The sequence below is a fragment of the Vanellus vanellus genome (assembly GCF_965231255.1).
Source record: "Vanellus vanellus genome assembly, chromosome: Z".
In the NCBI taxonomy this organism is placed as follows: Eukaryota; Metazoa; Chordata; class Aves; order Charadriiformes; family Charadriidae; genus Vanellus; species Vanellus vanellus.
The window spans coordinates 61,788,083-61,812,229 of NC_138908.1; the positions used below are offsets into that span (position 1 = coordinate 61,788,083).

Here is a 24,147-nt window from a genome sequence, read left to right on the forward strand (position 1 = left end):
CTGTGGGGCATTACCAATGGGGGTCGCGCGACCAAAATTTGGTAAAACAACGCTCCGACCGACCCCTTGAGAAACAACCCTTTGTTCTGCACCTCCTGTTCTGCCTCCTCACCCTGCCCGAGCCCACGACCCCTTTCCCAGTTGGGCGGGGGGGAGCGGGTGTCTGGCCGCCGCCGCTTTCCGCTGCCGTTTTCGCACGGGCGGGGGGCTGCTGCCCGGGCTGCTGCGGTGCGGGGGCGGCCGCCTCGGCTCTCCCCTCCCCTCCGCTGCCGGGGCCCGGCTCTCCCCCCTGCCTCCGCGGCGGGCGGTGCGGGACATCGCGCAGCCCCCCCCGCCCCCCCCCGCGGCGGGGCGGCGCGGCAGGAAGGCGCCCCCCCAGCCGCCGCCGCCGCCGCCGGAGGAAGCCCCGGCGTTCCCGGGGCGGCCCTTCCCCAGCCCCGGCCTCCCGGCGGTTACCATCCGCCGCGCCTCGGCTGCATTCGCCTTCGCCTTCGCCTCCGCCTGCGCTGCACGGACGGACAGACGGACGGAGGAGCGGAGGGAGCTCCCTGCGGCCCGCCACCGGCGCGGCGGCCATGGGGCCGGGGGCGCTGCCCGCGCTGCTCTGCGCCCTGGCGCTGCTGGGCTGCCCGCCGCCGCCCGCCGCCACTGCCCAGGCCGGTGAGTCGCCGCCCCCCGCTCCGCACCGGGGAGCTGCCGGGGGTCGGGAGGGGGGGGCGGCCTGAGCGCTCCCGTTGCAGGTGGGGTCTCCTGGGAAGCGGTCGGCCGAGAGGCTCCGGAGGGCGCCGAGCGGGGAGCCCGGACCCCCGCCGGAGCAGCGGCGCCGGGGCCCTGCGCCCCGGCCGGGGGGAATAAATAACCACAACGGGCGTTATCGCGCAGCATCGTCGGCCCGCGCGGAGCCGGGCCGGGGGTCTCCGGCGCTGAAGTTTCAGTCGGAGCTCAGAGTGGAGTTTTCTTCGGCGTCGCATGGAACGCGGCGCTGGGCTGGTTCTCACAGCAGCGGGCAGAGGAGAGGCTAAAACATCAAGTTGGCCTGGGTAAAGCAACGTCTGACAGGTGCTTTTTGAGAACTTTTTTTTTTTTTTTTTAATAAAGGAAATGCCATAGATCTGAGAAAGACGCAGTGCCGCAGGTAAGGTTATCTATCATCGATGGAGAAGGATGGTTTACAGGTGTCCCATGGCGAAAGAGGCCACCGGGCAACAGCAGGTTATGATGGGAAGAAGTGAGCAGGCTGGCGAGATGGGCTGGTGGACTCCCTTAAAAAAACTAGCATTGCCTTTCGTTAACAACTTCAGAAGATGGAGCGGCAGCTGAATTTGTAGGTAGCACAATGTTTGGAAGATCTGCCAACACAAAATAGTTCAGAATATCCACCCCAAGTAGAAGACCTTCATGGTTATTCAATTAGAAATAGCACTAATAGCAACATCAGTGGCTATAACTGGTGAGACCGTGGATCTGTCTAGCTCAGAGCTTGTCTGACAATGCAGATGCTGAGGGAAGGAGGGTAACAGAAGACATGCATGCATATAACCTCCCAGTTTCTGGTAGAAGTACAACAGTACAATGGGCAAGATTATGCATATAGATATTAGCAACGTTTTTTTTTCTGTAAAATTCAGTTTAACATTTCTTTCAATCATATAGTGATCATAGTGTTGCTGTACAAATAACTGAGCCCCATGAGATGCCTGCTGGGAAGACTCAGTTCAAGCTCTATGAACAGAAAAGGGCTGATTTGAGGAACAGCTAAGGGGAAATTACAGAGCGTGCCATACTTTGACTTCTAAAATGAAGGCTGAAAGGGGACAGAGCTAGTGTTTGTAGTTATGCTGGGAGGGAAGTATCAGAGGGGGCAAATAGTTTTGGCTAAACAACTTTTTGGCACAAGGACAAGTGTCCTTGAAGAGATCACAATCATGTTCGTACTGGAAGTCTAGGGGAAATGTCCTTCTAAAAAAAGGGGGGGTGGGGGTGTAAAAGACAAATTATACATGCTAACGCTAGAAAAAAGATTGTACTGTGGGTACTATACTTCCAGTTTATGGAAACATTGAAACTTGTTTTCCTGCTTTTTGCAATTACAGTCTTCATTAAAGAGCACTCCAGATTATACTATTTGCTGCTTCCTTAGGAAATAATGATTGAAATAGTTACTGTATTACATCACTAGGAAGAGAAAAATTCAAAGCAAGTTTCTTCATGCGTAGCAGAACTAATAAAGCCTAGCCATCTGAACATGTCTTCTGCTCTCCTTGTGCTCGCTCCCACTGTAATAATATCATTTCTCCACTGTCTTGGATAACCTTCCCTGTTTCCACAACAAAGTGCTTAATTCCCATCACCGATGCGTTGACTGCTGTATGCCCAGGTCTGCTCTGCCATTGCACCTGCGGCTTCTCCCTGCTTTTCCTTTGCTCCTTCAGTACCCAAAGTCACCACGTTACTGGCCGGTGCTGGTCCTGTGGGCAGGTGAAAAAGCAATAGCTTGGCAGTGGGTTGGCGCTAGGTGTTTGCAGATCAGCTGATCAGGTGGCCGGCTGAGGTCTGGACCTGCCCGGACTTTCCTGCATTAGGACACTGATAGCCAGATAGAGAGACGTTATCATTGCTTGAAGCCAGCACCTGTGCTGCAAGAGATTGAGAAAGGAAAGCAAAAAAGAGCAGACATCTGGTTGCAAGACAACAATGCTTTAGGAAAATATGTTCAAATTGCTACTGCATCACTTGTGTAATACAATAAGAAATTTTGTTTAAATGGAGATGTGGGCTAGAGGCGATATTTTAAAGACAATATGGTGTTTATTTTTACAAAAGCAAATAATTGTCATCTGTGGTACAAGATTGTGTCTTACTTGTTTATAAACGTGTCTGTCATACATTTCACATTCTGCCTGTGAGTACCTAATTTATGGGCCACTGAGTAATTTAGATTCCAGATGCTTATCACTGCAGATTATACAAAGGGGAGATAAGAGAAACTGACTTTTTGTTACAAGCCAGCAGTATGGGTGCAGCTGTCAGCTGCAATGACTGTAATGACTAGAAATCGGTATTAATTGTCCAGCAGCAAATTGGAAACATATTTAATTGGCTTGAGTAGGAGCCTATTGTTTAGTTTTCCACCTCACAAAGATATCCCCTGGGACATGAATGTTGCTGGTTTGTAACATCCTGTCCAGATTTATGGATCTACAGAAATACTTTGAAATGTTTTTCTGGAGCTCAAGAGTGCTTTTTAAGATTGATTGAAACCTTTATGTCTTTTGCTGTCTTACTTCTCCTTTCACAGAACAGTATGTGCAGTAGTCCCTTGCATGTGAAAGTAGACATAAAAGGAAATTATAACATAGCTCTGGAAAAAAAAAAAAAAAAAAAGCAGTGCTTTTCAGGGTAAGCAGAATATGCATATGCTAATCATGAGACTAACAGTATGTAGTACTTGATGGGAAACAGCACAGTATAGATTGTTAAAATCAAACAATTCCAAACTTACTGAGCTTTCTACATCATTTCTCTATGTCCTTGTGGGAGAATCAGTGCAAAGACCACAGGCAGTAAAACAAAACTGCAGGCAATTTGAGTGTGATTCTACCTAATCTTTGCCTTTCGAAGTCCTTATGGGAAGCAAAGACAAGACTGTATGTACGTTGTTTGGTGTCCTGACTGCACACAACAAGGATAAAATCTCAATGTTTTATCCTGCTCTTTCTTTGTTCTTAGTTTCTTAGTCCTCTTCTTTCATACCAATTTATATTTTCCAAGTACTTTGATACTTAACTGTGTCATATCAGCAGTGAGAATACTATCAGTCGTAAAAATAGTAATCCACCAGGTTTGACCTCTTCCAAAAGGATCGGATGACAGCCTACCAAAAAGAGGGTGACCGAGCATTTATGACCATTATACAAGCTTTACCTCTGTTTCCCTAACAGATGATTTGTATTATTAAAAATTACTTAAGCTGTAGTGAAATATGGTTTAGACAGGTGATCTACAGCTTTAAAACAGCTGGAAAGGAACATCTGACAGATGCTGGTATAGCTGTAGCTATGTAAGTGTAGTTTTTAAATCATTTCTTTAGAACTGCTGTATTGGCTGTCTTGTACTATCCCAGCTTACAGGTAACGCCTGTTTCCCATTACTGACCTTTATGTTTATTGTCAAGGTTCATTAAGATATTTTGAAATAATATGATGTAATTTCATCCTCTTCCCTTCTGTGTATAAATCTGATTGTCAGCTTTTTCAAATAAACACTGACAGAAAAGGAATCCAGAACCTCAGGGCAGTAGCTATCTTCCTTTCTGTTTTAGAAAGCACGAAGTTGGCTATTGTTTTTTCTAATAATACACAGCCGCTGTGTCATACAAACATACAAGCAGCTTTGCATAGGAAACGAACTGATACGTGGTTTTTAAATTTAAATTGAATTTGATCAAGACAGTTTAAATACCCACTCTCTAAATTATCAAGTGCAAAGAAATAGCAAGTTTGAGGTTTGAGAAATATTTTTGTCCTGAATTATTGTAATAGCATTCTACTTTTAGAGAAGTTTGATAATGGGGTAATGCAGACTCTAAATACTTTCATCTAAAAAAGCTGTAAATAAGTTAGCTCCATGAATTCAGGATGTAATTAAAATTATTAGCAATGTTCAAGTAACTATAAGCAATAGCTATGACAAAGGTCAGTACTCAATAAAAGGTAACTGTCCCAATCATAATTTTTTTCCTTTAGCATATTTTCATACTGGTCTAAGTTAGAGTCACTGACGAGAAATTGGTCAAGTTACCACCAAGGGCTTCCAGATTAAGTGACTTAACCTCAGTCATTAAGGGCCAGTGGGTCTGACTTGTTTGCTCACTAGTCCTCAAAAAGTGAGTGACTCAAAAAGTGAGTCCTCAAAAAGTGAGGCACTGCAACACCTCTTAGCTCAGGTGAGGCAGCGCAGGCAAAGCCCTTCAGAGTTCAGGGATACTGGCATGAGAGGGGTGCTCACTGGAAGCACCTCAGTTACCACGTCATGCAGAGGTCGTCTTGGCAATGCAGGTCCTCACTCCAGACACAGGTTTACGCTCCCTCTTCATCAAGCTGATTTATATCCGTGTTCTCCAAAAACATGCCTTCCTCACATGACACCCTGTCACCTCTTCGTTTGGTTCTCCACCCTGCTCTTCATTGGTGGAGAAACCAAGAGGGACATGTAGCCCTTCGCGGACTAGGATCATCATCACTGTCTTCTGTTTCAGAAATCTGCTGTTATAGAAATGTCAGTGGAAGAAATACATATTCACAGCATTCAAAGGCTTGAAGTCATAAAACTTACATGTACTGGAGACAAGCCTTGGGAGAAATTATTTTTTTTTTTTACATTCAAGTATGATTACAGTCCTCCCAAAAGGGATGAATACCGATGGTGTCAATTCTGACAGATTTCTATTGCAATGATCACTAAGTACTGGAAATCACCTAGCTGTATTTTATGTCAGCCACAGGCTGAAGTTAGAGGTGTTAGATATAACTTGTGCTGGACCTGAACGGATGAACTAGGAGCTGATTCCTTGAGCCATCCAACCGCTTGGACCAAAGTTTTAAAGTAAGGTTAAAGATCAAGTGTCTATAGTTTTGCCTTTTGTTAGCATTCTCATTTAGACGGTAGAATGTACCCTCGTATAAATTGGTTTAGTGCTGTTCTGTGCAAACACTGAATCTCACGTTTGTGCTTCAGTAAAAGTACTAAGTTGTTCCTACTGCAGTCTATGCAACCAGCTCCCAGGATGAAATTCTCATCCAGCGTCTTTTTCTGGCCTGCAGAGGTTGCAATCTAATCACTTTGCATACGAAAACACTTCCTCTCTTTTGTCCCCTCTGCCCCCAGAATGTTGCTGTGACACAGCATGATACATACAGCACAGCAGCTTTAAAAACCCCCCAGATTTCCCTACGGCTCCTCTGACGCCCCCACCCCACCCCCCATATTCAAGTCTGAATTTCACCAAAATTGAAGCTGGGCAGGGCCCTGCTCGCACAGCCTGCACACAAAGGGAGGTAACTGCCTGCTTAAAGCTGCAGCCGCTCCTCTCTGCCATCTGCCTCCTTCAGTGCTTTTGTTCTCATCTGCATAAAAAAATGCTTTGAATTACTGTAGAACAAATAATTGCTTCTAACGAGTAGCATCTTAAACCAGTGAATCATGCCTGTGTACTTTCAGCTCACTGATTTAAGCTAACACACCTTCAGTTTTATTTCAGTTGTCTAGGATTCAACAAAGGATCAGCTTCACATGTAGATGCATAATTGCTTAAGGAGTAGTAACTCTCTCGCTTCTGTCTGCCCATAGCACGCTTGAATTATCCGATGCCTAACTAGATTAAGCTGAAGGTGTAAACAACAGTCTTCCAAAATAAGTCTCTATACAAACAACTTTTCTGAAACAATGTCTTAAGTAGCTTGCCGCATTCGCAAGCAGAGATACCTTGTCCTGACACTCTTCTGCTCAGTCACAGCTGAGAAGAATGCTGCCATGCTGCAGAAGACCCTGCTGTAGAGGGCACACCAGTGGCAGGTTTCAGAAGTGGACACGTGCTGTCCTACCCTGTGGGGCAGGATGAGCAGAACTGGGGAAGTGTTTCAGTGCAATCTGTGGCTACCTGTCTGATACAAGCCAAAGGTTAATCCACATCCACCTCGCATGCAGACTTCTGCCATCCTGTCTTGATGGGGGCCATCGGGTTGAGCAAGATGTCGCCAGAACACGAAGAAGTATTTCAGTAACTTGATGTTTTAATTGCACTGTAACTTTTTATTATTTTGGTGACAAGTACTTCTAATGGGAATTTTGCATATGAATACTAGTATTTATCCCAGCACCTCATTTCTTACAAAATGTAGGAAGGGGCTGGCAAAGACGGTTCAAGGGTGGCATATTTACTGTTGTATTTGTGTTAAAGTAGCCTAAAGAGAACATAGATGAGGTTGGATCCTTAAGCACAGGTAGAGTCCCTACCATAAAAAGCTTCCAAGCCAAGAGATAGGAGACAAAGCACGACATCTTACCCAAACTTATAACCGGAGCTAAAATAAAAAGGGCTGAACTAATATTTGTGGGCAGTCCGTGCTTTGAATCAGAAATTAACCTTATTATTTTGTGTTGCTAATATGACCTTAGCTTTCCTTTTTGAAAGGTGTTTTTGCTTCCCCATAGCATGTAAATATTTGCTTATTAATCTTAATACTTTCTTATTTTTCAGCCTCCCCATATAACAGCAGCGTACCACACATCAGAAGTTTTGTACTCTCTTTTGTACACCAGGACGACCGTATACCTACTGAAGGTGATACTGAAAATGACTTGGAAGTTGGATCGGGCGCCACCAATCAGACTGGATCTTTCCTACGTGAACAACAAACAGTGTCAGTGCAAACAGCGAGATACCTCACTAGTCCATGGCTGACACGTTTTGTTCCTTCAGTTTACACCTTAGTGCTTGTGCTGAGTCTCCCTCTGAACATTACAGCGATACTCGTGTTCCTGAAAAAAATGAAAATGGAAAAGCCAGCCGTAGTATACATGCTGAATTTGGCCCTTGCAGATGTCCTGTTTGTAAGCGTGCTTCCTTTTAAGATTGCTTATCACTTTGCTGGAAACGACTGGGTTTTTGGACCTCAGATGTGCCGTTTCATCACTGCTGCCTTCTACTGTAACATGTACTGTTCAATAATGCTTATGACGAGCATAAGCTTCGATCGCTTCTTAGCAGTGGTGTATCCCATGCAGTCTCTTGGGTGGCGTACATTAACACGTGCCTCGTTGACTTGTGTCATCATATGGCTTGTAGCAATAACTGGGGTTATACCTTTTCTCATCAGAGAGCAAACAATGGAAATACCCAAGTTAAATATAACTACTTGCCACGATGTGCTAAGAGAATCTGAACTTCATGGCTATTACCTCCACTTCTTCTCCATCTTCTCTTCTGTGTTTTTTGTAGTGCCATTTATAATTTCTACTGTCTGTTACGTGTGTATCATTCGATGTCTTAGTTCTTCTACCATTGTTGCAAAACAAAATAAGAAGACGCGTGCCTTGCTCTTGTGTGTGGCTGTTTTTTCTGTTTTTGTTCTTTGCTTTGGACCAACAAATGTCCTCCTATTAATTCATTATATCCATTTTTCTTATGACAACAGCTTAGAGTATCTCTACTTTGCCTATCTCCTCTGTGTTTGTATCAGCAGCGTTAGCTGTTGCATCGACCCCTTTATTTACTACTATGCTTCTTCTCAGTATCAGAGGCAACTTTTCAATCTCTTCAATTGTAAAAAGGCTTTTGATCCTAACAGTAGTAACAGCAGTGGCCAGTCAATGTCAACCACTAGTAGAAGGGCTACGTGCTCTACTAATGTGAATAACAGTGTCTACAGGAAATTACTAGCAGTGCATTGAGGTAGCATGTCTTACATGTGCTTAACTTTTAGACAATTTCAGACAAAAAAAAGACAGTATTATATCCAAGAAGTGCAAAGCCTTAAACCAAGTGGTTGTACAATACATAGTTCCATGGATTCATTATAGTAATGCACAATTCAAATTATAACTCTGTATATGTATATATATAGTATATGTAAATAAGTTAATGTAGAGGGGAAACATAATTGCTTAATAATAGTTACTGAGTGTTTTTCAAATAAACTCTTTTTTTTCAGACAAATCCTTTTCATTGTTAGTTCAGTTTATTGTAGGGGTTTTATGAAATCCCATTTTAGGATTTTGAACTGTATCAGGTTGATTAAATTACTTATGGAACCATTCCATCTATCCAATACTTCCTGAAGAAAATCAAAATATCTTTCCAGGTGGGTTTTTTTTTTTTCCTATTTGTCATTATTTCTGGAATTATCTGTAAGCTTCATTTTCTTAGAATTATTTTGCATCTTGGACACTACAATGGTTTACATTACATTTTTATATATTCCACTTCAAAACAGCCTGTATGGTTTTAGGAATGTGAACAACTGAAAATCAGTTGCTGATTGGTGGAATGTGTCAGGGGAGATAATTCGCAGCAGCTAGAACTACCTTTTCTCTTGCTGTCCCTACCATTAGCGTACGCTAAGCATCTTGGTTAGGAATGTGGTATTTTTCACAATTAAATTCACCAAAAAAAAGTGAAATTTTATTTCACAAAAAATCAGTGTTAAATGGCTGTCCAGAAAATATACTGAAAAAACCCACATTCACCGTCGTCTTCTGTAGTTTGCAACCATGTGCTTTCTTGCACATGATTAATCATCGTGCATTTGTTTAGGACATGGAAATATTCTTTATCCCTGACAAGTCGGGATGTTTTTACATTTTACATTGTGTCCACTTCTACTAAAATTGCCATGGTGTAAAGCCCAATAGCTAACTTCATTCTGTATAGCATTCTTTCACAGGGGACACTAAAGCCAAATAACAGGAATTCAGTTTTAGAAAGGAGCATGTAGGTAATAGGACTGTACACAGAAATCAAATTAAGTAGGAATTTGGTTAATGTAGGATTTGCCATAGAAGTCTGCCAAGAAGTACAGCAACAGATAAAGCTCTCTTCCGTCCAGTACAAGCGATAAGAAACTTAAATTTTCTGCATACAGTGTGACAGTGAAAAACTTCTTTCTAACCAGATCTCTTGTTGGTTTGTGTCTGTTCCTTACCAGACTTAAGCATAACTAAGTATTGTCTTACTAGGATCTCTAGATTTTTCTTCTTATTTGCCACTTTCTAAGTACACGAGCACTAAAAATATAAGTATATGTAGTTTGCAGGGCTAAAACCCAACAAATGTTTATGAGACATACTGTTACATTCTCAGTTTGTTTAATATCATATTAGGGGTGGTTTTGGTTTCCAGCAAAATCCAAATGCATCTTAAAACTATGAACATCTGCTTCTTGCTGGCAGAAAAAAATACCTCTGTCCTTCCTGTAGTTACAGGCTGGCGGACTGATTTTTAGATAGTTGGGGTTTTTTTCAATGTCGTGTTATTTTGTTTCCATGATAGGGGTGTATTTTTAGGTAGCCAAAAGAGACCACTAGTCTACTTTGCAAGGGGCAGTATTACATGCTAGGAGGGAAGGAAATGTATGTGAGAAACAGCTCGGCAATCACAGCCACTATTTACTTTGTTTTGCTCTGTGTTTGGGTTGTTTCACTAGTGATTTCTGTGTGCACAAGAACATTTGCAAATGAGCAACTTCTTCCTACCTTGTAGGGTGAAAAACTGAGAGGGCTGAATGCAACTGTTTATCCTCATGGCTAAGAGCATCAACAAAGATCCTGAATAAAAATGACTAAAAAGTATTTTATGGATGTTTGTAAACCAGTATCCCAGCTCTGCCACGCACACAGTTGAAGCTGTGTTTGCTGATGATTCTGGCTTGCATGCAAGTGGGGAAAAAAAAAAAAGAAAAGAAAAGAAAAACAGGAAAGGCAGAACCCTGAAATAAAAAGAACTCACAAACCTAAGTAGACTTCTTGACTTCTTGGTTACTAGCTAAAATGCTGAAGTTGCCTTTGGAAAATATTTTTGTGTTGCCTAAGCATGTTTGAAAACACAACACTTAACAGGCTTGAGAAGTGGGTCCATGCGAACCTCATAAGATTCAACAAGGCCAAGTGCAGGGTCCTGCACCTGGATCAGAGCAATCCCTGATACCAATAGAGGCTGGGGGATGAAGGATTGAGAGCAGCTCTGAAGAGAAGGACTTGGGGGTGTTGGTGGATGAAAAGCTGGACGTGAGCCAACAATATGCGCCTGCAGGCCAGAAAGCCAACCATAGCCTGGGCTGATCAAAAGAAGCATGACTAGCAGGTCAAGGGAGGTGATTCTGCCCCTCTACTCTACTCAACTCTAGTGAGACCCCACCTGGAGTACTGCATCCAGCTTTTGAGTCCTCAGCAGAGGAAGTACATGAACCTGTTGGAGCGGGTCTGGAGGAGGCCACAAAAATGATCAGGGGGCTGGAGCACCTCTCCTATGAGGACAGGCTGAGAGAGTTGCGGTTGTTCTGCCTGGAGAAGAGAAGGCTCTGGGGAGACCTTATTGCAACCTTTCAATACTTAAAGGGGGTACACAGGAAAGATGGGGACAGATTTCTCACTAGGGCCTGTAGCAATCGGGCAAGGGGTGATGGTTTTAAACTAAAAGAGGGTAGATTCAGACTAGATGTAAGGAAGAAATTTTTCATGATGAGGGTGGTGGAACATTGGCATAGGTTGCCCAGAGGGGTGGTAGATGCCCCATCCCTGGAAACATTCAAGGTCAGGTTGGATGTAGCTCTGAGCAACCTGATCTAGTTGAAGATGTCCCTGCTCATTCCAGGGGAGGTTGGACTAGATGAACTTAAAAGGTCCCTTCCAATCTGCACCACTCAATGATACATGCATAAGCACCCTACTTATGTTGATGCTCTGCACGTGGTTCTAGCAAGCCTCTTGCTAGCCTGCAAATGCGTATTTCTGCTCCATACAGAGAGGTGATTAACAAGTCAATCGCCACACAGCATAATACTTGCTAAAACATACAGCAAATATCACCTTTTCATACCAAATGAAGCATTAACAGTTATTCCTTCTTTTAAGCTCCCACAGCTTGTGTCACACCTCTGCTTTCTGTTTGCATTTTATTGAGGCTTCAGCCTGATAGGATTGCAAAAATAAGCAAAAAACTTCTATGTAACTGGAGGAGTGTCATACCAAGGCAATGGCAGCTCAGCTCTTACTGAATTTGGCATTTCTTTGTAACTGGTTAGTTGGATTTGGTGGCAACAAGGGCAGGACCTGCTCAAGGAGCAGTAGTTTATGGAGGCAATTTCAGGCACAAACAGCATTTGCAAAACAGGTTATAACTGCTAAGCGTGGCCAGGCGGCAAAGCACAATGTGGTGGCCTTTTTGCGGAAACTGAACCAGAGAAGTACTGCAATTTAGACTGACATGCTTAAGCTAACAGGAAAAGCTAGCCATCTCTTCACGCTTGATGCACCCTTGCACTGCTCGCTGGGAAAGAAAATGAAGGGCTAGTTTCAGGGGGAAGAGCAAGGAGTGGAAACCCGACCAAAAGAAATGAAACCTGTCATTGCTGTTCCCTGTTGCTGTTTCACCCATAACTTCTCCTCCTCGTTCTTTCTTCTTTTTTTCATGTCAAATGACTTTTCATCTGTCAAATAACATTTGGAGATGACAAGGTGTCAGGCACTAAACATGCCTTAGAAAGCTTGCTAACGTTCTAGATAGGACAGCTTCATTTTGTGTCAATGTTGGCAGGGGCAAGATTTGTAATGGTTTCGATTGGCAAAACACCCCAAATAGTGGCTGTCATTGGTATAACTTATTTCACAGGGCAAGTTTTGCTGAATTTAGTAAGGCAAGGAATTTGCAGGGATTGGTGCGAAGCATTTTATCAGTTAACGCCAAGCACGTGTCTGCCTTACAACCTGCTCCCTGCAGCTTGACTGCAGACAGAGTATGATCCACTGGCTGTTAGCTCTGTTTCCCTAATTAGTTGAATCCTAGCCAGAAATGTGAGCATGGCCACAAAGTGTGTGCACAATATTTTGCATCAGGCAAACTGGATCAGGCTGCTGGATCCCTCCCTACTTGAGATGGGATCCAGAAATGGAAAGAGAGTACAAGCCGGCTAGTAGACCACCAGCTATGGCTACGCACCGGAGCCCTCCAGGAGCTGGGGGAGGAAAGAGAAGGGCCTGGTGTGCGGGATGTGATATTAAAGTAAATTTCTGGGTAAGGCCTTTTTTTATTGAGCATTTTGATCTTTTTTGATCTGATCACAATTTGATTTCGCAAGATGCTGATCAAATTAAAAAACGAACCTCTCGCATGTTTAAAATTAATGACCCACACAAGTGCTTTTTCATGGCATTTGTCATTTTGAAAGTGCTATAGAAATGGTTTAGTGATAGCTAATAGAGCTGGAGAAGCTGAACAAATAACATGCTATAACCCAAGTCAACACTAGAGAGCATTAAAATAACTAGGTATGGCTGTTTTAATTTGGCTTGTTGGGGAGGAGACCATTAGGAACCAGATCTGAACATCATGCTGACTGTGAAATACTGATTAGCCCTCTAAACAAACATGTGGACTTGGAACGGAGAAAAAGTATTGGAATTGTGTTAGAAAAGTGGGTGATTTTATTTTAAACAGAACCTGTAAGAAGGTTCAGCAAAGTTTTGGGGAATAATTTGTCTTACCTTTGTGCTACCAGCCTCATAATAGTGGTGCCTGCAGCACCACAAACAAGCCTCTCTGCTCAAAAGCAAGGCATGACATTTAAAGCATGGCACTAAGCTCAAATGCATTGCACACAGCTCAAGGTCAGAGTTGATAAAGTCAACCTACAATAAAAATCCGACTTGGGTGTTCCCTCACCAAAATAAAAATGAATGACACTGAGTCAAAGTCATATTCATTCTATAGTAAGCCTGGGAAAGTCACCAGGCTTGCCTTTGTTTGATCAGTTTTGGGCTTTGTGTTACTAATTTGGGGTCTTAAGGGTTTTTTGTGACGCACTATTACATACTAGAGGCAGCAATCCCTGGAAGTTCTCACGTATGTTTTTTCATCCTTGTGGATGGGTCAGCATGTGCCCAGGCATCAGCAAAGACGCTGCCACGGGGCCTGGGCACAGGGGCCTCCCAGCTTATCGTCCCGTGGGGCTCGCAGCCTGCTCACACTGGCTTGCAGTGTTTCTCCTTTCGGCTCAGCTAGAGATGGCAGGCAGGACACTGCTGCTTCCCTCAGAAGCCTGAACACAGAAAAGGAAAATAATTGAAAAGACTTCCAGAGTCAGAAATATTTTATCACTATTAGATCCTTATAATGTTCTCTGTTTTTCCAGATATATGTTTAAATAATACCATTTTTTGTCTTATAAACAGGAAAGAGCAAGCACCATCAGCAATACGGGAAGCAGAATAAGGATCCTAAGACCAAACCCTTCAAATCCCTGTTTCAGCCAGACACAGAAGTCCATCTACTTAGTTTACACTCCAGTGAGCGTGGAGCCTCCCTTGGACCCTGTGTACCTGCTAGGAGGGGATACAGCGGTACAGAAGCCAGTGGTACCACCAATGGGAAATGATGCAGCCAAACGTATGCTGGGGGAGTCTGCTTCCTTTCCTGCAGAGCAACACTTAAATGGAAACAGACATCCAGCTCCAGAGGCTGTGTTTTGTCACTGCCACCTCCTACTATAATGTCCTGTTTACTGAAAACTCCCTAAACACTGTGTGTTTCTTGTCCAAGACAATGTCCCACATGGTCCTCCTCACCAAGTACACAGCAAGGCGCGTTGGGGATCTACTTTCAAATCACACGGGTTTTACTGTACACTAGTTAGTCTTTACTCATTACAACTTAACACACCGATTTAAATGTTTCTTTTCTGATATGATCACTCCTGTGATTATCTGCTTCTCTTTTCTCTTTTACAATGAACAATTTTTACTGCTTATTGAAATCTTTTATTACTCATCAATATTGTTACAAAGCCAAATAAAAGATGTGTTCTTGCCTGCAGCAAAATTGTACTTGCAAAGTGATACTACTCATATCTGACATGTTTTCCAAGAACCATAAAATGTGAGAAACTTGTTAAGTTCAAAAATCGTGTCAGCTACCATAACCAGAATAATTACATGTCCTATATGCAGATAAAGCTTTACAGCTGCCTAAAGCACACAGTACTGAGAACTCAGTCCCGGATGGGGAAGAACAGACAGACAGGGAGGAAACGCTGCTACCCAAACTTTTACATTGCTTTATCTGCCTGTTCAAGTGCTAATAAATCTCCCTCTTTCAGAATAATCCCAAGAATATTTTTTTGCATGCTTTTCCTATAGGTCACATAAGGAATAACCCTGTGTATCAGTGCCACTTATAGATTATTTTTAATTTATTTTCACACTTTTTTTGTCTCCACCTTTGCTGACTCTAAGTGGCACATGCAATTCTACCCAGCAAAGAATATAATACATTTGGTTAGTTACCGCAGCTTTAATGCCCAAGGAAATGAAAAATATGCTGAAGATTTCTGCATTCTATTACTCAAACACAAGCTAGGGGTCACCAAGAAAATAGTGCTCCTACCACTGAATATTGTATTTACAGAAGCTCTGAAACTCAGCTTAAATCTCTTGCTTTGCTTTAACTTTTTTGTCCTATTTTTATTTCCATATTATCTTTAGTAAACATTTTTGAAAGGCGGGACTTACTGCACTTCACTCCCTAGATTAAACATATTTGTAAATTTGCTGTGAACTATATGGGCATTTTTCATTAAGCAGTTAAATTTAAATATTTCTAAGCCTTTTATATCTCTGCATGAGATTTTCTTACTGAAAATTCTTTCAAAATTACATTTAAAATGTTAAGATTGTTTAAGAGATGGACTTGTCTAAAGTCTATCATCTTTCATTAGCCCAACTGATAGGGAAAAAAAAAAGACAATGTTTTGGGTACTTTAAACCATTCTGGGTAGATTTTCAGTTTTTTATTTCATCTTAGTTTCTAAATTAAAATCAGTAGTGCAGCAGACTGTACAACCACGGACACACTGTTAAAGCAGTGAAAATACTTCCTAACTTGAAAATCAATCATCAAGAGCTACTGCTGTTTTAAGCAAAGTATTTTATCTTTGCTCGATCACAGTATCTCCTGTTTGTGCTCTAATGAAACAAGATTTTTTTTTTTTCTTTTCTCACCCCCTCCTTCCAGACTAGCATGTAAAAACCAAACTGAGCAACGAGCAGCATCAAGAAGAAGCCACTTCTCCATTCAGTGCTATTTTTTGACAATAGGGGTAAACTGAGGTCTGTATTATTGCCCAGAGATGAGAGTTACTGTTCTCTCATGAATATGTGAGAAACTCTACAAAGATATTACAGAATCACATAATGGTCAGGGTTGGAAGGGACCTCTGGAGATCATCTAGTCCAACCCCCCATATTAACAGCAGCTTCTTTTAAACTTTTGCATGCTAGCCAGGTGCTTGAGGGAGACAGGTACCTGTAGTGGCTGGACAGTGATACTGGAATCTAAATAGGATTTTAAACTTTAATTGTTATGATTTTCAAAACCATTAAAGAAAGGCCAATCTATTCTTGCAAAACTAGTGAGATACTTCTCAGCAGACCAGGCAGACAATTTGCAGCTACATTGACAGCTTCACATAGCCAGCCCAGCACTACCTTCCCAAGCTCAGGCTGGGGACAAGCCACCCCCAGATCCCTGGGGACAACCAGGGTGGCAGTGAATGCCGCTGCAGCTATGGCTTAACTGTCTCAGCCCTCCCAGCCCTTCAATTGCCCACCTGCCCAACTCTCATGAGCACAGTCGCACATCTAAACTGAGGAGGAGGAAGAGGCAGGCAGGATGAAGGCAGCCTCCACCTTCCTCCATCCCCACGGCTGAAGCTCTCTGCTACAGCCTGGCCTCTCCCATGCGGCAGCTGACGAGCCCTGGGGTGCGCAGCAAGCACGCCTGTGCCTCACGTTCTTCTGGGCCTCAGAAGCTTGCCCAGCCTCTGGCCCCAAGCACAAGGACAGCCATGCCTGAGTGTGCTTGGGCCAGGCAGAGCCTGGGCTCCCTCTGTCACATGCAGGGCAAGGATTTTTGCTGTGCCCAGTAATAGGAAGATGCCAGCCTTGCCTGTGCCACAAACCAGGCACAGCTCTTGAGTTTTACAAGATTTCATTAAGATTTAGCCACCTCCGGTGAGAGGAAACAGGACTTAGGTTCGTAACACAGCAAATGAGCTTCTCCTGCCTAAAATCATGTGGGTTTGCCCATGTGATTGACCTTCGATAGGCTAATTTAGGACTTTCCTTTGACTGAGGAATCACCTCTCTTGGTCACAGCGCCAAAGAAAAAAGCCTAGCTGTCTCCAGCTTTCCTTCAGCATCTCATTTTCCTGCATGAGCAATGTACAAAAAGCCAGGTTTACTCCTCTCCTAACAGGAATAACCTGCATCAGACCTTACAATGGGGGAACGAGGAGGAAGAAAGTACAGGAGGAGGGTGGGACCATGGAGCTAGGGTGTCATCATCCTTGGGTTAGTGAACTGGAACAGCCTCTCTGCTGGCCTGGGACCTGAGGGCACGCGGGTTTACAGAGCAATCTTACCAAATGCTGCTGATGTGCAAGGTGCAGCCACTCTGGAGCATATGCAAGATGGGAACCCACCCTGACAACCCCGTGCCCAGCATGTACATGGGTATCTATATGTGTTTGAGTATGTATTAGTCACTTATTAGAGTTTTAGTTTAATCCAGTGCTGTAACTGTGACAGCAGCACTATCAAGCAGGCATTTCCTGTATTCCTTTCGCATACAGAAACCAGATGTTTTATGAGCCATAACCACTTTTCATAATGACACTGATAAGGACATCCAGCCTCACAGACTTCTATAGCAAACCACAAGTTACATTCTGCAGCAATGAGACTGCACACAACAAAAGGAAGAAATTTTTAAGGCTGATCTTCCACTATAGTTCACTGGGAACAAATATCAAATGGAAAAACATCTGGAGCTCACTTTTATAAGCAAAGTTGAAGTATCATGTGTAAGGCTCCTTGCAGGTAGACCTGCTCCTTAAACCCATCAAACAAATGCTTTGGGACAAAAGTAGGGACAAATAGCATTGCTGTCCTTTATGTAACAGTTTGCTTAGAGAGTTTTTTACTCTTGCTTGTTGTATTAGACAAGAACCTACTATAATTGTAACATGTTTTGACTGGAGCATAGTAAGGACAGCTTGATTTGCGCTATGACCAGGGCAGCTTGTTATCACAGCCCTGGTTTTCTATCCAACTTTCAGCATATAGTACATTTGCTGCTTATTCTAAGACCCTACTGAGCATTGTGAGCAGTTCATCTGGAAAGGTAAAAATCATGAAACTGGGTGTTTACCGGGGCAATACTGTTCATTGCACTAAAAATTTTAATTGCACAAAGATTGGAGAACAGCAGGGCTCTCAATCTCTGCTCCCAACTCCTGATATTGTGTAGTCAATGGTCAATCTGGTACAAAATTGGGTTTTCTAGGCTTTGTTGCTGAGGTTTCTGTTCGACTCACCACCAACACATTTGTACATATCTTGGTTTTGGTATCACAGGCTGATGTGTAGGGTGTAGCAGTCAGTGCTATCAAGTATAACTGTTTCTTTAATTGAAGGCAAGTTGTTACACCCTGCAATTTTAGTGAGATTCAGCACAACACAGACCAGCATTGCCAAGTGTGTCATAAATGCTCACTCTGTAATAGCTACTGTAAAACTTGCTGCCAGGTAGAAAGCATGACTTCATAACTCTCCTAGCACTAAGATGTTTTGCAGATTACTTCCTTCCACATATTATTCTTGCTGTACTTCTTGTCACTGTATTATGACTCCACAAATAAGCAGGCCTGGGAAAAGTTGACAGCAGAGAAACACTCTCTACCAGTTTATAAAATAAATTTATCTTTTGATCTAAATAGAGGATATGGTAATCATTAATAACCATGAGATTGCCACCCTTTCACTAGCTTTCACTACTGCATTCAAGGGATTTTCCCTTCTTTTCCCCAGTCTTGGGCAGGACTGAAGAGCCTTTTACCCGCTAAAGATCTGCTCTGCTTTAACCATGTGCTAAAGTGCAGCTCCTGAAGGTTCCTCAATTGGTACCACAAACAGACTCTCCTCCTACTTAAAAGCACAGCCCCTGGGGGGCCTCTCCCCAACTCCGAGCCCAGCTTAGTGCTCTGCACACAGCTCAAAGACCCTCCACAGTCAGGGTGAAAGGAAAAAAAGCAAGCGTGACTCTGTTGATGGGAGAGATTTAATTATTTAGACCGCTCCCACTGAAGTTTCTGGAAGCAACCTACATGCCTAAACTGAAGAGGACAGCCCTTAGGGGGTCCTGTCCAAAAGAAGAGCCTCTCTTCGACTGTCACTATACACTGTTTATGGGGATTCCTGTTCTCCCTCTTTTCTTTCACCATGCACTCAGGAGGCACACAGGGGCACAATTTCTTAAGAAGCCCTCCTGTCTTCAAATGCTGTAGAAGCAAGTCCACATTCACAATTCTGTCCTTATTTTATCGTGTAGCCAAATATCAATGACCTCATCTGTTCTAATAGTGTTGTTATCCAGAACACTTACAAAATAAGTGGCTTACTCAGAATATTGTGTAACAGCAGTTGTCCTAATGAGTCAGAAAAGCTATCACTCACACGTATGGTAACACAACAAAATTAATTAGCCATGAAAACCTTTTCCTCTAAAAAATGCTTAGTCACCCCAGTTCTAGCCACATTGATTCCTGGTTCTGGACCCCAGCTGTTTTAGAAATGTCTGATTGCCTACAAGATCCATAGCTAGAAATGTTCTTTGAGCGGGGTCAGGAGTTACTCAATCCTGCTACAGCCAAGGGATAGGTTCAGCTATTCCATTTTGGTAATCTGTATGGCAACAAGAAGCACAGAGGAACAAAGTTAGGAGACAGGGGTTGCAAAGGCTATCCTGGCATCTCATGGCAATACGCCCATCTCAGCAATTACAGAGCACAGAGGAACAGCAATGTTCACATGTTAAGAGTCCCTAAAAACAGGACAGAAGGAAGGCTCTTCAGGAAAGTGTTTGTCACAAGACAGGATCAGCTGTCCCTACATCACTCCTCATCAATGCTTGCCTAACCTGTTTCCAGGAACCTTCAGGGATGGAAACTGTACAATCTCCCTCAGCATCCGATGCTGGTCTGTTTATTTCTCTTTTTTGGTTTGTTTGCTTGTTTTCAGTTCTCTTTTGTGTATTTAAAGATTTCTACTGGTCTTCTCATTTCTAGATCCTATCCTTTCAAAGTGTGTTTAACAGATTGTTCTTTATATCTGGCATTCTCCTTCCCTGGCCTCTCTGTTCTGTCTTTATCTTTTCTGAAACATGGTGCTAGCACCATACTCCAGCTGAGGCTTTGTTGATGCTGAATACATTCATGCTGTTCATTTTCCAGTTTGTGCTCTTCTTGCTACACCTAGTATAGTGATTGTCTGATTTTTTTGCAACAGCATGACATAACTGACTGATTGATAATGAGCTTTTGTTCCTCTGCATTCCACTCTGGAGATGATGCTAATTGGTACTTGGAAGCTCCATGGGAAGCCCCATGGGGCAACTGGTTCAGCACAGACAGAACTTTTGATAAGCAGCTCTGTAGCCTAACGAAGTTTCTTATGTATAAGCATCAGTGTGGGAAATCAGACCCAAATTAACTACCAGTTCCACAGATTCTCTTAATTCCTATGCCTTAAAAGAAAGCCAATAGACAGGTTTGTAACAGCCTTCATGAGTGTTGTCAGTGATCAAATAGAGGAGACAAACTATGCTGATCTCTCTTGACACTTGTCTATCAGCAAAAACTAGTTATTTAATTTCTCTGTCTTGCCGTTCTACTTGTTGTAACAATAGCGAATAGTATTATTGACAGTAAGACATTTTTACCCCTGTAACTATATTGCTGCTCCTTCATACAATACAGCTACTTCCAGTGGCCACTGCACTAATCAGATTGAACACACAGGCTTAAAAATAGTGGTGGGGAAAAAAACGGTGGGGAAATTTGTAGTGTATCGTAACTAATTAAAATATCTTAATCTCTGTGTTTGGATTTAATACTTCACAAGTACTGAATAAACTGCATTAAAAGAACTTATGCTGAAAGACTGTCCCTTTAAACTTCTGGGAGGACAACAGACTGTTCAGGGTCTGCATGCATAAACTGGAGCTACTGTTCATGCTTTTCCTTTTTTTCTGTTCTGTATGTATCATATTCAGGCTTATGTTTCCCAGCCAAATTCAAAAGTCTGTCCTTTTAAAAAAAAAAAAACCAAAACCCAAAAAACTGTCCTAGTCATAACTGGTTACTCTGTAAAGCACATGGCGAAGTGAGATCCATTCAAACCCCCAAAATATTTCATCACAATTTTTATCATGTTGTATATCAGAATTTAGTAATACAATGTTTTTCTGAATTATGTGAAATTTAGTATTTTTACTTTATGGAATCATAGAATCATAGAATTATTGAGGTTGGAAGGGACCTTTAAGATCATCAAGTCCAACCACTAACCTACCCTGGCAAAACCACTTCCAAACCATGTCCCCAAGTACCACATCTACCCTTTTTTTAAACACCTCCAGGGATAGTGAATCCACCACCTCCCTGGGCAGCCTATTCCAATGTTTAACAACCCTTTCAGTAAAAAAATGTTTCCTAATATCCAATCTAAACCTCCCCTGACATAACTTGAACCCTTGTCCTATCACTTGTCACCAGGGAGAAGAGGTCAGCCCCCACCTCTCTACAACCTCCTTTCAGGTAGTTGTAGAGTGCAATAAGGTCTCCCCTCAGCCTCCTCTTCTCCAGGCTAAACAACCCCAGTTCCCTCAGTCGTTCCTCATAAGATTTGTCCTCCAGACCCCTCACCAGCTTTGTAGCCTTTCTCTGGACACGCTCCAACAGCTCAATACCCTTCTTGTAGTGAGGGGCACAAAACTGAACACAGTACTCGAGGTGGGGCCTCACCAGTGCCGAGTACAGGGGGATGATCACTTCCCTAGTCCTGCTCACCACACTATTCCTGACCCAAGCTAGGATGCTGTCGGCCTTCTTGGCCAGCTGGGCACACTGCTGGCTCTTATTCAGCTGGCTGTCCACCAACATCCCCAGGTCCTTTTCTGCCAGGCAGCTTTCCAGCCACTCTTCCCCAAGACTTGCATGGAGTTGTTGTGACCCAAGTGCAGGACCCAGCACTTGGCCTTGTTGAACCTCATACCATTGGCCTCAGCCCATTGATCCAGGCTATCCAGATCCTTTTGTAGAGCCTTCCTACCCTCAAGCAGATCAACACTCCCACCCAACTTGGTGTCTGCAAACTTACTGAGGGTGCACTCGATCTCCTCATCCAGATCATTTATAAAGATATTAAGCAGAACTGGTTCCAACACCGAGCCCTGGGAAACACTTCTTTGGCCAGCCACCAACTGGATTTAACTCCTTTCACCACAACTCTTTGAGCACAGTCACCCAGTCACTTTTTTACCCAGCGAAAGGTACACCCTCAAAGCCACGAACAGCCGGTTTCTCCAGGAGAACACTGTGGGAAATAGTGCCAAAGGTTTTACTAAAGTCTAGGTAAACAACATCCACAGCCTTTCCCTCATCCACTAAGTGTGTCACCTTGTCATAAAAGGAGATCAGGTGAGTCAAGCAGGACCTGCCTTTCATGAACCTGTGCTGACTGGGCCCAATCACCTGGTTATCCTGTACATGCAGTGTGCTGGCACTCAAGATGATCTGCTCCACAACTGTCCCCAGCACTGAGGTAAAACTGACAGGCCTGTAGCTCCCCAGATCCTCTTTCCAACCCTTCTTGTAGATGGGTGTCACATCTGCTAACCTCCAGTCAACTGGGACCTCCCCAGTTAGCCAGGACTGCTGATAAATGATGGAAAGTGGCTTGGTGAGCAATTCCACCAGCTCCCTTAGTACCCTTGGGTGCATCCTATCCTGCCCCATAGACTTGTGTGCATCTAAGTGGCAGAGCATGTTGCTAACCATTTCTCCTTAAGATTATGGGGGCTTCTTCTGCTTCTCATCCCTGTCTTCCCAGGGTGCTGGGGACCCGGAGCACAACCAGTCTTCCTATTAAATACTGAGGCAAAGAAAGCATTAAGTACCTCAGCCTCTTCCTCAGCCTTCATCACTATATTTCATCCTGCATCCAATAAAGGATGGTGACTGTCCTTAGCCCGCCTTTTGGTGTGAATGTATTTATAGAAACATTGTATTTTGTCTTTTACTCCAGTAGACAAATTGAGTTCTAGGGCTTTGGCCCTTCTAATTTCCTCCCTGCGTAACCTCATGTCATCTTTGTAATCCTCTTGAGTTGCCTGCCCCTTCTTCCAAAGGTCATAAACTCTCTTTTTTTCCTGAGTTCAGACAAAGCTCTCTGTTCAACCAAGCCAGTCATCTTTTCCACCAGCTCATCTTTCAGCATATACTGTTTAGTTGTATTTAATTGCTGAAAATCATGACAGATATAGTGTACTCAGGCACAGGCTTACTGGCTGAACTGAGAGACCTCAAGTCCTTTCTTTTAGAACTGTCCAGTGGGGAAGGGATCTTGTATCCTGTGGAAGATGAGGGATAGTATCATCTGACTCATTTTACTGTAATGGAAATACTTACACATGGGTGGAGAACAGAAAACAGAAAAGAGAAAGGTATATGCAGCAACTTGTACCCAAGGTGCCTTCCATGCACAGTGAGCTCTTGTGCCAACAACTCAGTGTTGGTGTCAGCACACGCTGGCACCACTCCAGGCTACCTCCTCATTTCTTCACTTCAGGCTGGGTTTTTCTTTGTAAGTGAGCTGAATGTATATTTTGATAACACCTAGAAAACCCCAGCAAAAACAGTGCACCTACTGAGTAAGCCACTATGCAATCCTTGCCCTGAAGAGCTGATAATTATCATCCAAGGAGGGTTTATTATGAGGATTATAATTACTGCTTTTTTCTTAAAGTTTTAATGCTGAACTTAGGAGAATCCATCTTTTGGTTAAAACAAAAAAAAGTCCTGGCTTTCACAGAAGAAACAAAAATCCTTTTAAAACGCAACTTGTGTATCTTCTAATGGCTGAAGCTACCAACAATAAAAGAAAAGCTGATGCATATTACTTGCAAAGTAATATGAACCTGGGTGGGGACTGTCAACACCTTCTTTTTAACTCTTGACTACAGACACACTGTTACCACTGTCTAGTTTTCAACAGATGTGATTTTTTTCCAACTACCTGGTTTGTGGCAGTGTTTTGTGAAGCTTAAAAAACAGGGTAAATACATACTAGTTAAAAAGCCATAAATTATCCTACTCAAATGAACAGCAAGCATTATTTTACAGCTCCACAACCAAGCACTCTAAGAAAGGCTGGTCCTGTGTGAGGATGTCATGTTTGCCATTATGTTACGAAGTCAGTGATGAAATGGGGGAATTCATCGCTCTTGGGGATCAACCTGAAAATTTTATGAAGTTTTAGTGA

At 43.1% G+C, this 24,147-nt stretch overlaps 1 protein-coding gene across 1 annotated transcript; it reads left to right on the forward strand.

Moving 5' to 3' along the window:
* Nucleotides 1-575: 575 nt before the first annotated feature.
* On the forward strand, nucleotides 576-8,703 carry F2R (coagulation factor II thrombin receptor; the record flags this gene model as incomplete). Its single annotated transcript, XM_082497997.1, has 2 exons — nucleotides 576-660; nucleotides 7,259-8,703. The coding sequence occupies 2 exons, from the start codon at nucleotides 576-578 to the stop codon at nucleotides 8,449-8,451; spliced, it is 1,278 nt and encodes a 425-aa protein (XP_082354123.1). The 3' UTR covers nucleotides 8,452-8,703.
* Between the last annotated feature and the right edge of the window lie 15,444 nt (nucleotides 8,704-24,147).